The 16,887-nt window shown below is 36.4% G+C and overlaps 1 protein-coding gene across 1 annotated transcript; it reads right to left on the bottom strand.

Annotated features, from left to right (window-relative positions):
* Nucleotides 1–1,840: 1,840 nt before the first annotated feature.
* On the bottom strand, nt 1,841–3,372 carry LOC132915991 (elongation of very long chain fatty acids protein 6-like). The gene is made up of 2 exons (XM_060975741.1): nt 3,047–3,372; nt 1,841–2,562 (listed from the first exon to the last, which is right to left on the bottom strand). Exons 1-2 carry the CDS (start codon nt 3,370–3,372, stop codon nt 2,013–2,015), a joined length of 876 nt encoding a protein of 291 aa, XP_060831724.1. The 3' UTR covers nt 1,841–2,012.
* Between the last annotated feature and the right edge of the window lie 13,515 nt (nt 3,373–16,887).

Genomic DNA, 16,887 nt, shown 5'->3' with positions numbered 1-16,887 from the left:
GGAAGTGTATTGTAAACAAAAGAGAAAAATAAAAGTTTCTTTTCTCCTTAAATTCATTATTATTTTACGTGACACTAGCACGGACAAATACAAATACAGATATAATGTGTAGGAGGTGCCATTCCCAACCGGAAACCCTGGGGCACATCCCAGGGCTATGTCAGTATACGAAACGCCTCCGTATCAAAAGGTACGATGAGGTGAAAACCCTCCTCGCCAAAAAACTAAGTAAGAACAATGAGTTATTTGTCGAGCCTACAGTGAAAGTAGGAGATAATTTGTACAAACCGGACCTCGTAGTGAAAAACGAGCAACGAGTTCTCGTGGTCGACATAACTGTCCGCTACGAGAATAGAGATTATCTCCAAGAAGCGGAAAAGCAAAAGGCCGACAAATCAACCAAGCATGCCTAAACGAATTAAAAACAAAGCATGGCCTAGAGGAGAGTGTGATATTACCTGTGGTACTGGGTAGTAGAGGGGCTATCACCAGTAGAACAAAGGAGATTTTAAACGATGTAGGTTTTGAAAACAACGACTTAAAAACAATAATTATGAATGTTTTAAGCAGCTCCATCGGGATGTGCAATTTATTTTTAGATGGATAAAGTGTATTTGAATTATTTATCATTATTTATTTATTAGTCCCTACGAGGGGGTTATTTCGGAAGTATAAGTCCTCCTTTTGGAAGATTCACAGAAAAATAGCCAAATGTCTGGAAACAATATGCCGCTATTTAACGGTCGTGTTGTGGATCCCTTGGAGAGTCATTGTCAAGTCACACTCCTACCTCCTGGTACCGCCGGTACTCGTCAGTTGTGGAAGCGGTGCCAAGGGGGCAACAGGAGTTCCTCGCAGTCTGCTCCTATTGCGGAGAAGCAATGCTCGCAAGAAGCGGGCAGAGTAGCCCTAGATGGTTATAGGGGTCGTCACGCCGAGGAGGTTCTGGGATCTTTTCGGACTTGCACGACTGCCCAGAGGATAGCGTCGAGAGGGGTGGTATCGCCGGTAACATGTACGCCGCGCAAGGTGGACGATTTTGTCCCTCGGACGCGGCGTCAATGGCCAAACGGAGTGTGGAACCGAAAGAGCGAAAGACAAAAATAATTAAATTAATAATCAGCTCGCCGAACAACGGGAATATTCGTGAAGGAGGGGTAACAACAACTGGTTAAGGAGGAATCCATTCCTTTGGAAGAATATTGTTGACGATATGGCTGAAATGGACATGGGATGGACACGATTGAAACAATTGCTTTGGGAACAGAAAATTAAAAATTTGTGAAGATTAGTAAGGAAAATCAAGCCTTGGTCCCGAAAGCGTTGTGGCGGATTTATTCACTTCGGAGGGGACCATAGTTGACGAACCAGGCGCGTTCACGGAAACGATTTTAAAAATCATGGTACCATTAATGGGGGATGTGAGGTTGCTTGCCCGGTCTGCGAGAAAAGGGAAGTCCACCTTTTCTTTATGACGTTGGGGAACCTGGAAAAGCACCTTAGTTTGCATCATGTGGATACCCCCATTTAATGGGGATGAATAATTTGTGCTAGAAGCTTCCCAAAGCTATGGGGCGAGATGCCATACGCCAAAATATAGCGGCCCCACGCAATGTCGCGCAGGGTTAATTTAGATGCAAAGCTTGCCCCATGAGCTTCGGGTCCCAGAGAGGGTTATCGATGCATGAACGGCATGCGCACCCTGCCGTCAGAAATGTTAAGAGAAGGGGAACAATGCCCTGCCCCCCTATACAAGATATTACATTGTTTGTTCTTAAAATATCTTGAATGATAAACATAAAATTATTACACATTTGACTAACATCAAATTTGATTAACATCAAAAACACTAAATGTTTTACAATAAATAAATATCTTATCACTGGCATTATGTTACAACCAATTTCTATCGTTTTGAACTAATAGAGACTTTTAAAACACGTTACAAGTGTTTTTACGAAATGTTATCAGAAAGCGTTTATAGAAAAAGATTTCAAAAACTTTGATATACTTTAGCTAGTCTTTGGTTTATAACACTCCTTTCTTCCATTGACGTAAACGTTCTCTCCGACTTTGTTTTTCCGTTTGTCGGAAAGATAAACCTTGAAGAAGAATTTTCCAAATAGGATTAAATAACTGAAGTAGATGGCGAAACCAAATATAAAATTTTTACGCGTAGTGTAGCATTCAAGTCCACAACTTTCTCGATAATAGTAAGCCGCAATTGTTACAACGCAACCAATCACCATTTGTACCAGCTCCATCGTAGTAATCATCATGGCCAAGCCTTTTGGTAATTTGTATTGCATTGCTTTCAAAGTATAATAAGAATATATCCAGGAATGAACAAAGTAATTTATTACGACATACCACCTTGTGGCTGTTGTAGTCTCCGCATATGTGAACCAAGAGTAAAGAACAACAGTTAAATGATGGTAAAAATGTACAAATGTCAATGGTCGCTTTCGTAACACAATGAAGATCGTATCGCCAAATTCTGGGATTTTTGATAAGATAAATACCCATGTCCAAAAGCCAGAAACATGATCTTGCAAAAGGTGGCTGAAAAGAAAATAATTCCATTCTTATCGTATATTACAAATTAACATATTTGAAATATCGATTCATTTTGTGAATATGACATGTAACTCAAAGCCATGTATTATGTTCCGTACAATGAGACAATAAGAACTTTGTTATTTTGATTTGGAAATATAATCATCCAATGTGTATAGTATAGGTCGATATATTGCGAATTGGTAGACATAACTGATTATATCAATCGATGGAACTCATTTCAGAAACAAATTTATAAGTGAAATCTTTCTAGAAAATTATTATATGAATAATATCGTAAACAACTATTAAAAATATATTTCCTATTTCACTGACGCTTTCCACATATCAATGTTCTCTAAATACCAAGCATAAGAAATTATTTCATATAACAATTCATTTTATTAATAGCGTTTCATTAATAATTATTTTTTAAAATCGCTATTCACCTGAAAATATATTAAAAGGTAAAATATGAAAGTAGCATTACGTAGATATGCAAATACTATGGTAAAAGCCATGGTGTCTCAATGTAGAGAACATTTCCGGTGCTGTTCTACAAAATCCGATAATGGAGAACACTGCAAGCAATCCACTCCATAATGCAAGCGGACCCCTCAAATCAAACTTTGGTCTGCTCGACATGTAATACTTCCCACCAAAAATTAGGATCACGTAAATAATACAGCAGTAGTAGCAGTACTGAAAATTTTTCTGCAGCCATTTTTGAGTGTCTGGGTAGATGTACGTTTTTTCGAAGTTGAAGACATGCGAGTAGGTAGGTTGTATGATCTGCAGAGAATCCTCTTTATTCATTGTAAAATATTTTTTTCACATCCACTGATCACAAAAGAATTAAAGGAAATACATAATCTTTCGCCCACGTTGTCGATTGACTAAAATGTAAGAAGAAGAACTGTTAACCTTTTCTTTTAAAACTATGGAAATTGAAATATTTAATAAATAATGTATTAAAGACAATGTAAAATGTTCAGAGCGAAGTAATAAGACAATACAAACCAATAAATTAATCATCTTTATCTATCGTATTTAATTACAATGTAGTACTAAATATTATTGTAAATTATTCGTATCATTTTAAATTTAAGATGACCAAAACTTATAGTTTGAACCACATTAGAAAATAATATTCGAAATACATGTTCTACTGTTTATGAAATAAAAGTTAAAAGTTTTTGTGAAAAGAAGTGACACAAAACATTTATCTGTTTCCTTACAAAATGTTAGAAATATTTAAACACAGCATTGAATGTTTTCTTACAATTATACGATATAGATATTTATTCTGCTTTTGCAAAGTTGCTTTGTTTTTATGATCATCGTTTTTGGTCGGAATTCGTTACATTGTTAATGTTTAATGTTTTTACATAAGTTACATCAATTAGATTACTATATTTTCATTATGATGCGGTAATTGTTACTCATGTCTCATAAATATTTACACTTTTGTTTCATATTCATATATTATGTTGTATTATGTATTTATATGTCGCGTTATCATTGGAGTTAGGGGCGAATAATGAATCTTCACGTGAATTGGCCATCCCTCTTATGTACTATCGACGATAGTTATTCATACAAATGTAATTATTACAGAATTTAACAAGTAATGGCGGCGATTGAATAATCTAGAAGTCGATGACAATGAATTTAGGTTCGATAACGAATCCACGGTCAGCAGGATGACGAATGCGATGTGATACACGATTCTGGCGTGACTCAACGTACTTGTCTACTGTACAAGTAGAACTTATCGAACTGAATCTCAGTCCAAATGTAACTGCCCCTATATATCCCTCTCTGTACCTCTCTGTAACCCTCGGGTCAATCTTTGTTTTTAACGAGAGCTATTTAATTAATCTATACCGCTGTTAGGTACACGTCCCTCCTGTGACCGTGGCTACGTTCAGCGACCCATTAAGTCACTTAGAGCCTAAGTCCATTGTCATTAATTTCGGAATTAAATCATAAACAACAATTTGTCAGTTTTATTATTTAAATACAGCTATAATAAAATGTCTGGACTAAAATATTGGGCACCTTCCCAAACATTACAAAAGAAGGGCCCCGATGTCCTTTCATTTCCGACATGTATATAGAGGATGCTTAAAAAAGTTTGTACCAAACTTGAGAAGCGCGTACGAGTACTCGCTAAAACCAGCAAAAACGTCTTAATGTACATGGGTCTAAAGAATATTACTTATTAGGGGTGTTTAATGTATAAAAGCACAGTTCATAGTGAACCAGTTGGTTCGTTCAGTGAGCTGATACAATGACTTCCTCTAACATTGGAAGTAAAGGTTTTGGGCCTATATTTATTAAGAACTTTTTGGTTCTTTTGATAAGTACTATATGCTCGTGAAGTGTGGCATTAACTTTTATTGACATCCTATATATATACGCAAAGAGCTCACTCTAGGAGCAAAATGTCGAGCACATACATTCTTCGGGCACATTCCTATATATATTTTGCGGACAAGGCTCAAAGTACTTATATATTAGTAGCATGAATTTCAGTACAGTTTCAAACATATGTATATGTATCAAGGCAATAATTTGGACCCATTGCAGATCTAACACGAAACTAACAGGTGGCGTCATAGGTACTAATGGTCCATATATTTCTTTGTACATTGAGCGATCCATCTCGCTATTCCCTAAAAAAGTCTTATTCTATGTATGTCGAAAAACCGTTAGTTTATCAAATATCTTAACATGAATTTTTTCAAAATTAATGGTTGAAACACTTATTTTAGGAACCGTTTAAACCTCTATATGAAAATAGACGCACAACGATTTAAAGCTAAAGTATAAAATATATATGCATATATGTCGCAGAAGAAATGTTTGAACAGCTACTTAAATAGCTCCTTTTTGACCAATTTTTATTTATACTTTTTATTATTCCTACAGTTCAGAGAAACTTATTATGCAACAATATTTTGAAAAATTACAAAACATAAAAAGGAAGCGTGTGAAATATCTCTCATATCATTCGGTATAAATAAACGATGAATTACGTATTCATATTCATAAATATGCCAATTATGTAATTCAGATAATTCTTTTTCCGATATTTAATAAATCGATAAAATATGATGACTTGTAAATTTTACACGACAATAAATTATGCGATAAGCATACAAGTACTCATCGGCTTGAGGTGATAAGAGCACGTTTACGATCGTTAGATCGCAACAATCTCGCAATCAAAGATTTTCAGCTAAATATTGATGACTTTGAACCAATTTTTCGACCGCAGCATTGTTTCAATCATACAAGCAATTGGTATAGTTGCTCATTAGGATTCAGTAATGTGATATGGGACACCTGCCGATATTACTTTACTGCATGACATAATGCGCTAAAAGTCAGGATGAGCACACTAAAAAAGCCATTAAAACTTTTATAGCGTTGTTCAAGGAGACAGTTTTCCTGTTAATAAACAAAAAAGCCGTTGCGAATTTAAAAAAGTGAAAAAAACAACAACTTGTACTATAATTAAAACAAGACATACGACCATCATATAACTGTTATAAAAAAATTGTATAATTTTGAAACGAATTCGAATAAATGAATTCGATTTCTCTGCTTGGACACGTTTGTACGGGGTTTAATTTTTGTACAAATATTTAATTATCAAAGAGCAGGAAAAGTTGAAAGATTAACTATGACAAATTATGAAAATGAGGAGACGTTGGATAAAAATGTCAATCCGGATCTTTACCAGCATTTGTCCAAAAAATCCAAAGTGTGTCTAAAAATAATAATAAGGACTTCATTCTTGTAACTATTCATGCTAAGTTGGAGAAAACAGTACTTGTCTTACTTGATTATTTTATGTCTGAATGCATAAAAACAATACTAATATATCGTACGCAATTTGGAGACAAACTTAATGATGAACATGTTTTTAGCACCGTGATTACATACGCACTTAAAAGGCAGGACTTCAGAACCCGTCCGTTAATGCGAAAGTTTGCAGAAGAATACGAAGCAACTATGCCATAATCTCTACGTAAAATTATATCTAACCACATAAAGATTTGTATTGGAAATTGAAGCAAATGATGTCAGCAAGCAAGCAAGTGAAATTCCAAGAAAAAGGTGACAAAATCAAAATGAAGAGGTTTTTGTTTAAAAATGTGCTAAAAACATGTATATACAATACACTTGTGTGTATAGTGAATAAAACATAACAAATTGTTTTTCATATAAAACTTGCTTTTCAATCGGTTGAATATTCGAAACATTAAATTAACTACTACAACAAGTTGTTCGTCATCATCATATTTTGCTATGGAAAATTTTGCTTTCCGATTTTGGAGGTTACATTAAACTTTTGAAAATGAAGTGTCAATTTTTGTATCAAGTAGTAAAATATTTGCGTGATAGGGTTTATAGTACATACCAAATTTCTTTTCTAAGGCGATGATCGACACCGTACTTGTAGATATTATTTCTACACTAGTAACCAAACGATTATGATTATCACTATCGGTTAGTGGATAAACATCACCATAAGCAGCTGATCGTTGAATGTCTAGTGTGTCACTTCTGATTCCAAGTAAAATATACACATATCGGATAGTTGATCATAACTTGTGTACGCAATTTGCAAGTCCAATACGGTCATACTACTAACACTAATATTGCACTTTGATTATATTTTGTTTTTACTGCAGATAGCGACTTATATAATCGCGTACCTTTTTACCGGATTGATGAACAAATAAGATTATAGAACCTGAGGAGAAATTTGTTCCGTTATTAGATAATTCTACAGTATATATTATCTTTAATGTGTTTTACATAAACTCACATTATTTTCATAAATGCATAGATCTTTTATATATTTAGCGGACAGCATTGCTAGCATGTTGCAGCAAAATTGTTCGTATCATTAACAATTTATTTTGCTGTTATGTTTAATAATTATTAAGTGCTGTTCCGGAATCGAAATGACAAGCCGGGTACATTCATGATTTCGTACGCTCCTGTTAATGTACCACGCATACGTTGCGTCGCGAGGATCAGAATTATCTATCCATACAGCTGATAATAAATGAACTGACGCGTTGCAGGGAGTATTATGCAGAAGAATATTTGGCATACTTGGACCGTGTAGAAGGACTCGACGACTTAGAAAATTGAGATCGGCGTAACGATAAAGCACGGCATGTATTTGTGTTTTGTGTGAACAGCATTACTGCTGAGAAAAGGTGAAAACAGCCATTAGCATATTTTCTACCGAGAACAGATAGAATGAGAAGTAATGAAATAATTACATTACTGGAAATATGCTTAACGAAATTAAAAGAAAGCGCAGCACGCGTAAAATTTTTGACGTGCGACCGACGTACAAATAATCAGAAAGTATATACAGATTTAGGTGTGACGGAGAAGGTGTCACGTAAAATGAAAAAAAGAAATCGAAGATGAAAATAAAATATAAAAATAAACAAAATAAAAAAGAGAATTTATTTCTTAACACTTGTTTCACACTAACTACAATTTACTTCTGAACTTTAGGCGCGACTTTTCAAGACCGAAGCTCTTACAACTTGACTTTCGGCGGAATCTGATTCTTTTTCTTTGTCATCTCTCAATATCCCCACTATCCATGCGTTTGTTAAGCGTTCTCGAACATTCGGCGAAAGGACCGTTGGGATATTGAGGGTTCATTAGGCACTTTTCTTCGGCGACATACATTGTCGCCGAATGCCACCAGATCTTTATTTTCGTCGTCACCCCATTTCCGAAGCGCGGCCTGGTCTCTCATGTGGTTGGCGTCACAAGTACTTTGAAAATGCCAACTCTAGCCGCGATTTTTCAAGACTTTTTTTTTTTTTTTATTTTAACGTGGAGGAAATCCGCACGGACATCCGCCGCCTCTAGGGGGGAGAGCGACCCCCCGCACACACTATTCCGTCCATACTACGTCTCTTTCGCCCTCTCCCAGGGGCCGTCGTCCGGATCCCCAGCCGGACTGCTTGCTGCCTCCCGGGTGCTGGAAGAAGAGGTCCAGCACCTAACTTTCTTTCTTCCCCTTCGGAGGTCGCTGGCGGCTTTACGCGCCTCATATAGGCGCGTCCACGGGCATCGCCGCGCCCTCGCCGGCCAGGTGGTGGTGCCAACGACGCACGGAAATTCCCAAGGAGCGATCACCCCCATCTTGGTACTTTGTCGTGCCACGCGCTGTTTAACCCTGGCGATCGGATGAAAACCAGCATTTTCAGCGCGATATCCGCCCGCCCGCGACTTTTTAAGACTGAAGCTCTTACAACTTGACTCTCGATGGGATCCGATTCCCTTTTCTTTGTCACCCTTCAATATGCCCACTATCCACGTGTTTGTTAGGCGTCCTTTGCCACGCACGCCTTCTTCTCGAAGATTCGGCGAAAGGACCGTTGGGATATTGAAGGTTCATTAGCGCCCTGATCTCTGATGTAGATTGAGATGTGGTTGATATTAAAACATATTGATGGGCCTGTCAGCACCTCGACTTCCGCGACATTGTTTATGGTTTAGCCGATATCTGTTAGGCCTTCTGCCCACGATACTACAGTAAGTCCATCTATCACTATGAAGTCAGCCAACAAAAAACAATCGTGTCCCGAATTCCACAGTTTCTAAAGAATCAATTCCTTCGATGCTTCCAGGAGCATCCGAAGGAGAGCTTTCTGTTACAGCTGGAGAAAATCTGCGCCCGAGAAGACATCAATAAAGAAGGCCGCAAGTCTCAAGAGCCAAGAGGAAGGGCGAAAAGCAGTTGGGATTTCCTCAACGACAGAAATTAATTTATTAATCTCTTTGGTTTTTTAAAAATAAATTATTATATTTTGATATTTTGTGCTATTTTTAACACTGCTTTATATATGTCATCGCCCAAAAATGTAGTAAACAATTAATTCCTCTTTCCTAGTCAACTTACAATTAGTTTCATTATTGCACAATGTTGCCGTTCTTATACTTGTCTATTTCGGCTAGAATAGGAAATATGAACTTTTCCGTAGAACCATATAATGAAATAAGTTCTTGTAGCATGGAACTCAATACGTTTTTATCTATGCTAGTGTGCAAATAAACAAGGTAGATCATGAGCCGAACTCTTAGACGCGCTTGGCATATTACAATCTTACGACTAGATCAAGTTTCATGCCGTGTATTGTCCCTTTGTTGAGCTTTTGTTTAAATAGAGTTCAAAATTGTTACGATACGGGTCGCGACTATTGCTCCTATAGTTTAAATTCTGTGTTTGGCCTATTGGTAGTGACCCGACAATATGCTCCTAACAGTTAATTGAAATTAAAATTAAATAGTTAAGATTGCAGCCTGAAAACCTTTAAATTTATTATTAATATATATATTAACACTAATCACGAAATGTTATGAACGTTGTAGTAATAATTTTGCAAACTATTTTGTTAGTAATAATAGAAAAGTATCCTGATAAGACCAACGCATCTAGCATAGTGTTGACGAAGAATTGTATTAATATAATAATAATTGGTATTGTGTCTAAAATGAATAAAATATACATATAGAATGTATGGATGTATTCGTATGTATCGCAGCAAACTATGTTTTTTATAAAAATAGTAAAATATACGTGCCGTAGCTTTATTTATTTTCTTAATGTACGCGTACAATAAACAAAATTAAAAGGAAAAGGGGCTATCAAAATTTTACCACTTTCGCTGCATGTAAATATTTTCACATTGTTCTATAATTCTTACAACTGACTTCCTCGTTCGCACCTGTTCCTTGCTCCTGGCATTTGCACCACGCCTCTTGCTTTTATTCCCCAACTGGTCAGAATTTGTTTTCCCTAATCTACTATATACTAACTCGATTTCTTTCTATGACGTCAAAACAACAAGTCACTCGAAATTTAAATGCCAGATACGAAAATAATAATTTGTATGCAATTTACTTCCTAGTGTACTAACGATTGTATCCTAAATTAGTTACAAATGTGATATATGAATATATAATTCCATTAATCTATACACTGTACATTATTAATACATTCAGCAATTTGTATCAATACGGATACAAGCGACGTTTTTCAATTTGGCCACCAATAAAACGTATTTTTGGTGATTTTGTATTAAAATATATTGCAATCTCATGCAATTAAGTATAAATTTGTTGGTATTTCAATAAAAAAAAGTATAAACGAGTTGAAATTTTATGGTTTACGCCCTTAAGTATTACTATGAAATATTTTACGGTACTTTGCGCCGCCGTTGGAAACATCTCATATATTTAATATGCTGTTTAGTAACTAGTTAGTATGTAAATCAGTAATCTTAACCGTTGTTGCATATTTGTGTAAGTAAAATATAAATAAAATAGAAATTATTTCATAGCTTTTAGTGGACCTAATTTCTATAAATACAATGAAAATTATTTTTCACTTCTCAGCACATTTCAAAGTTGGTAATATTTGTTGGAAAAAAATTGTTTATTCTAAATCGAACTATGTACGCATGTACATACTTTCTTCAGACTGTTTGATAGTGCTTCTCAAAACGAATTCATTAACTTTCTATCTATACGATCAATTTCAATTAGTTCTTAAGATATCCTGTTTACAAGTTCACTGATTTTTACGAAAGAAACCACGCTGGAATAGCATGAATCGTGTTCGCACAGTATGTGAAATTTATTTTTTAACAAATATATTCAGTAATATAAAAACGATATCTCGCACCCCATGATGTTGAATATTAATCTAAGTAACTGTATATTATAGAGCTATAATTGCAACGTTTTATGATGTGATCGTTTGGGACAGAGGCTTTTGAATAGCGGCAGAGACCGAGAATGGCTCAATAAGTAAATTAATTGTGTTGTCTAAGAAAGAAAAATTAATTATCCGCCACATTATTTTTAGAGAAGAAAAGAGAATATTGCTTCTCAAACGATTATCTACGATCTGTTAATATATTTCCATACACCGTTTAGATTTAACATTTATTCTTGGCATTTGGCATGTCAGTTGTATTGGCATGAATATTTTTTTTATTATGGCATGGAACTACATATTTTTTTTTCTTACACGTACTATGGCGTTTGTTAAGACGAATTCAACGACCTTGCATACGAAGTCATTTACTGTTGTAAAATGTTAGTAATTCGTCACTTCATAAGGAATCAAGCGCGGCAAAGTCTCTAACTATCGACTATTAGGTTACTGTCAACGCTGGAAACAAATATCGAATTTCTTACCTCTAATAATGCTTCTCAAATTCACAAAAATTATTGAATCGTGAGAATTCACTTTAACCAACATACTTTAGTCGAATCGATTATCGAAAATTATAGATGTTAAAAATGTATATCAGGTGTTTTTGCAAAAAGCTTCCTAAAATCTTAGGTACGATGCGCCACTATAGTGGCTTCCGCGAATGCCATCTTATATTATGACGCGCCATTGTAGTGGCTCATTCTACTGACTCATTCGCTCACCGTTTGAACTAAATGATCTTAATTGCTAAATAATAAAACAGATTCTAAATAATATAGTCTTTGTTTTTGATAAGCCAGTGTCAGGTATCAATTGCTGCTTTTCGTTAAAATAAATATATCATTATTAGACATTCTTTTTAACATGCCGATTCATATCCTTATAATTTTTTAGAATCTTCAATCCCATAATGTCGCTTCAAAATAGAATACTAAGAGCAACTATCGCGCTATGAGTGTGAAAATTGTGACGTGGGTCTATATATCGTATCGTGCTTTAAAATATATCACACTTAATTGTATTATTAATTATTAAAGTTAAAGTATATGCATCATATTTTTAAGAAAAATTATACTTTAGTTATCAAAAACTTCATTTCAATGTGCTTGCATAGAGACCAGAACTATCCGTCGCACATTACAGTGGTGTATCGTTTACGCGTAATTCGCGTAACTCTGCCGTACAGAGCAATAGTCCCGTGCAAGATTCATGCGCTACTGTTTTTTTTTCCGTGGAGGAAATCTGCACGGACACCCGCCGCATCTAGGGGAAGAGCGGCGAGGTAATGTCGGACTCCAACCGACCAAAACCTCCACGATGACCGTCCCTCTTGCGATCGAAGGGTGCCCGGAAACCGCTGAGGCCACAATAACACAAACAAGGCAAGTCAAATATCTTGGACTTCACATAGATACACACTTCACATAGAAACAGCATATCAAATCAATAATAGACAAAATACAGACAGCAAGGAGACAAATGCACTGGCTAATAAGCCGAAAATCCAAACTAAGCACAGAAAACAAACTAAAAATTTACAAAATAATCATAAAACCAATCTGGACATACGGAATTCCACTATGGGGAACAGCAGCAATGAGCCATATAACCAAAATCGAAACAATGCAATCCAAAATCCTTAGAACGATAGTAAACATCCCATGGTACGTTAGAAATGAGGACATTCGGAAAGACCTGGGAATACCAACGATCAAGGAGGAGATTACCAGACTCGCAAGAAGGTCCTGAGAAAGAATACAAACACACCCGAACCAGCTGGCAGCGGAAACGAACAACACAACAAACATCGCAAGAAGACTAAAAAGGAAACACCCGATAGACCTCATGAAAGATATAACCTAGGAAACACGAAGATGGCACCCCGCTGGGGGTAGCCACCCACATGCTATATTTTATTTTTATTTTTTTTTTACCAATAAGACTTAATACTTTACCAAATGTCCTTCAGGACAAATTGTAAAAAAAAAAGACGTCGGACATCTGGTGGGTTCTCAATGCAAAACATCGAGTAGCCGCCTGCTTTGAACAAGTATTCGATGCAGTATGAATTTTAGACCTTATATACAAAATATGTCTTTCTTTGGGCAATAAACGCTATAATTAAAATTAAAAAAGTACTCGTTCTCGTCCGATCACGAAGGTTAGCAACGCTGGGCACGGATTAATACTTAGATGGTTGACAGCTTGGGAACTCCGTATGGTATTGGCTTTTTATTTTTCTAATTTTTTTTGCTTTCTTTAATAATCTATTTTTAGTAATCTACGATATAAACATCGAGAAAAAGAAATGTTTCAGATCACGCGACTATTACCATACATTATATTATTCTCATTTGCACATACATCTGTCTTTTTAATATTCTTTTTTTTTTCTTGAAATATAAAAGCAAATAACAAAATTACTTACTTCAGCCAACTCTCATACCACGTTGAGAGCACTCGTTCTCGTCGAGTCGACTGCGAACCTCCGAGCCAAACGGACCTCTCAGCCCTAAAAAAAAAAAAGGGACAGCTGACCCAGACCCGAACAGTGCGCGCGCCAACTTGACAATCTTTCGCGTAGAGAAAGTCTAAGTGAAAAAAAAGAAAAAAGTGACAGAAAGTGGAAAATTGATTAGTGACACCATCGCTATAAATAGGAAAAAAAATAACAACAAAATAAATAAAAAAATAGGCGACATCGATAATGAAGCAGAAAGCAAAAAAACGGAATCCTCCGTAATCCCAACAAAAAAAACGAGTAAAAGAAAAGCAATCTCGCCAAAAACGGACAAAGAAAACAACATTAGCATAAGACTTTCCGCGCAAAAAACGCGGAAACTCAACCCACAACCAAAGCTAGTGGGAAGGCACAAAAGACCACCAGACAACCCGGAAAACACAGAAGAAGATCTCGTTCTAATCCAAGAAGAAAACAATACACAAGACACCACCGTCAAAGAAAGCAAAAACATGAAAACTACAAGAAGCCCTCCCTCACCAGTGATACCAACAAAAAACAGATTTGAAGTGTTACAAACACAGGAAACCACCATACCACAACAACAGAATCACACTCAAGCAACGTCAACAAAAGAATCAACAATACAAAATGCGATCGTGGAAGCCATAAGAAAGAAGAACAATGAAATGCGAATCAAAGCAAACAGGAGGACTACGCCCACATTGGGAACACCACACACCCAAGAAAAATCAAACGACACACGAACAAACAGCCCCCTCGCCCCACCTAGGAGGCCGCCGACACCACAAAATCAACACACTCATCTGATCAAACCAAAAGAGCAACCCCCACCGACAAAGACACCGATGGAACAAGCACAACAGGAACAGCCCACCAACCACCCCACAGAGGAACAACAGGACGCCCCCTCACCCACAAAAGGTAACAGGCCCCCGCCAATCAACATAACGCATCAAGACCCAAAAGACACCATTGCTCTCTTACAAGACGCTCTCAAAATCAGAAACTTTCACATCAACAGAATACACGCGAACAAACACGCTCTATACCTACATAATCTAAGCGACTACATTAAAGCAAAAGAATTACTGATAACAACAAACACAACGTTCTACACATACACACCAAAAGCACAAAAACAACACACGTTCCTATTAAAAGGACTAGACATTAACCTCACAGAGACAGAAATACTAGAAGACTTACAAGCATTAAAAATAGACGACATACAGTTTACGAAAGTATCGCGCTTCTCGACAAGAAAGTCAAGGGAAAGTAACAGACTGCTCCCAATATACATAGTACAGGTATCCCCCAATAGCAACGTCGTGAAATTACAAAAAATAAATAGACTAAGCTACTACAAAATAACGTGGGAAAAAATAAGAAAAAATGACATTACCCAATGCCACAAATGCCAACGATTAGGCCACACAGCACAAAACTGCAACCTAATCTACCGCTGTGTAAAATGCACCGAGCCCCATGGCCCAGGCGAGTGCAAAATAAAAAAAGACGGTACAATCACAAAGGATAAAATATTCTGCGTCAACTGCAAAAGCTACGGACACCCCGCGTCATACAAAGGGTGCCCCAAAATCATAGAGCTGCGCCAAAAACTTTCAGAAAAAGTTAAAAAAGACAAAGAAACAAAAATCAAACGACTAGAACAGATAAGCCGAAAATACACCCCAGAACTAAAGTTCTCGGACGCAGTGAAACAACAAGCAAGACCAAAGCAGGAAATCGAAAACCCCCCTCACACAATAAACCCAAAACTAGATTCGCGGGCAAACCAAATCCCAATTACAACCGAGATCATCCCTCAACAAATAATATTAAACGCTTTCGAAGATTTTAAAAAATGTATCATCCAAGCACTAAATCAACAACAAATACAACTCAACGAATTAAAAAATGCAATATCATCGCACGAAGACAGGTTCAACACCATCTTCAACTCCTTAGATATCGCAGTCGACAATTAGCCAAAACACACCAAACCAACAAACACAGCATAAAACATCCAAATTAGATTTAAAACACCTGAAAATAATTGCAATAAATGCAAACTCTCTAATCTCAAACCAAAAAAGATACAGTATGCTAACCCTAATAAACAAAGAAACCCCCGACATCGTACTCATCTCAGAAACAAAACTGAACAAAAGACACAAAGTATCCTTCAAAAACTACTCCATAATAAGACACGACAGACCAAACGCTATCCAAGGAGGAGGAACGGCAATCCTCATAAAAAACCCCCTGAAATTCAAAGAAATCCAAAACGACAAAATAACAAATTTTAAAACCCTGGAGACGACAACCATAAAAATAAAAATAAACAAAAAGGAAAACTTACTCATCACCGCAGCCTACGCAACCTACGGAAACGAAAAAGAATTTAACGACGAATTCAATAACCTCTTCGAACTTTTACAGCTCGACAAACAAGAAAACTTCCACATAATAGCCGGCGACCTTAACGCAAAACACACAAGCTGGAAAAACCCACTAAACAATACGAGAGGAAACTTCATCAGAAACTGGCTAGACAATAAAAGCATACACTACAAAACAAACCTTTACAGCTCCGAGCTACCCTCCTACCCAAAAGGAGGCTCATACCTCGACATATGCCTAACAGATGCACGACTAAAAATCCAAAACTTACGACCAAATAACACGCTCAAAACCCTAGACTACGACAGCGACCATAAAGCCATACTCTTACAGATAAACAAAAACACATCCGACTACCTAACACTTGAAACACAAACCGAAACCCCCAAGTACAACTACAAAAAGACAAACTGGAAAAAATTCCAAAAACTACTCGAACAGAAATGCGACCTAAATATCTACAACAACGTCAACCTAACAAACAGACAAATCGACACATACATAGACGAAATCGAAAAACACATACAAAGCGCACTCCAAAAATCCGTCCCAACCTTCAAACAAAAAAACTCTTGCGATCCATATATCAACAACAAAATAAAAGAACTACAACGAGACAAAAGCTACATACTCTCCAAAATAAACAATATAAAACACAACTACTCTT

This window comes from Bombus pascuorum, unplaced genomic scaffold, assembly GCF_905332965.1.
Source record: "Bombus pascuorum unplaced genomic scaffold, iyBomPasc1.1, whole genome shotgun sequence".
Classification (NCBI taxonomy): Eukaryota; Metazoa; Arthropoda; class Insecta; order Hymenoptera; family Apidae; genus Bombus; species Bombus pascuorum.
Note: the sequence above shows the minus strand (reverse complement) of the source record. Positions and strands in the feature narration are given on the sequence as shown.

Coding starts and splice junctions, on each gene's coding strand:
- LOC132915991 (XM_060975741.1), bottom strand. CDS start 3,372: ATGAATAAAGAGGATTCTCTGCAGATCATACAACCTACCTACTCGCAT. Junction 2,563..3,046: donor CATAGTATTTGCATATCTAC/GTAATGCTACTT, acceptor TTTTCTTTTCAG/CCACCTTTTGCAAGATCATG.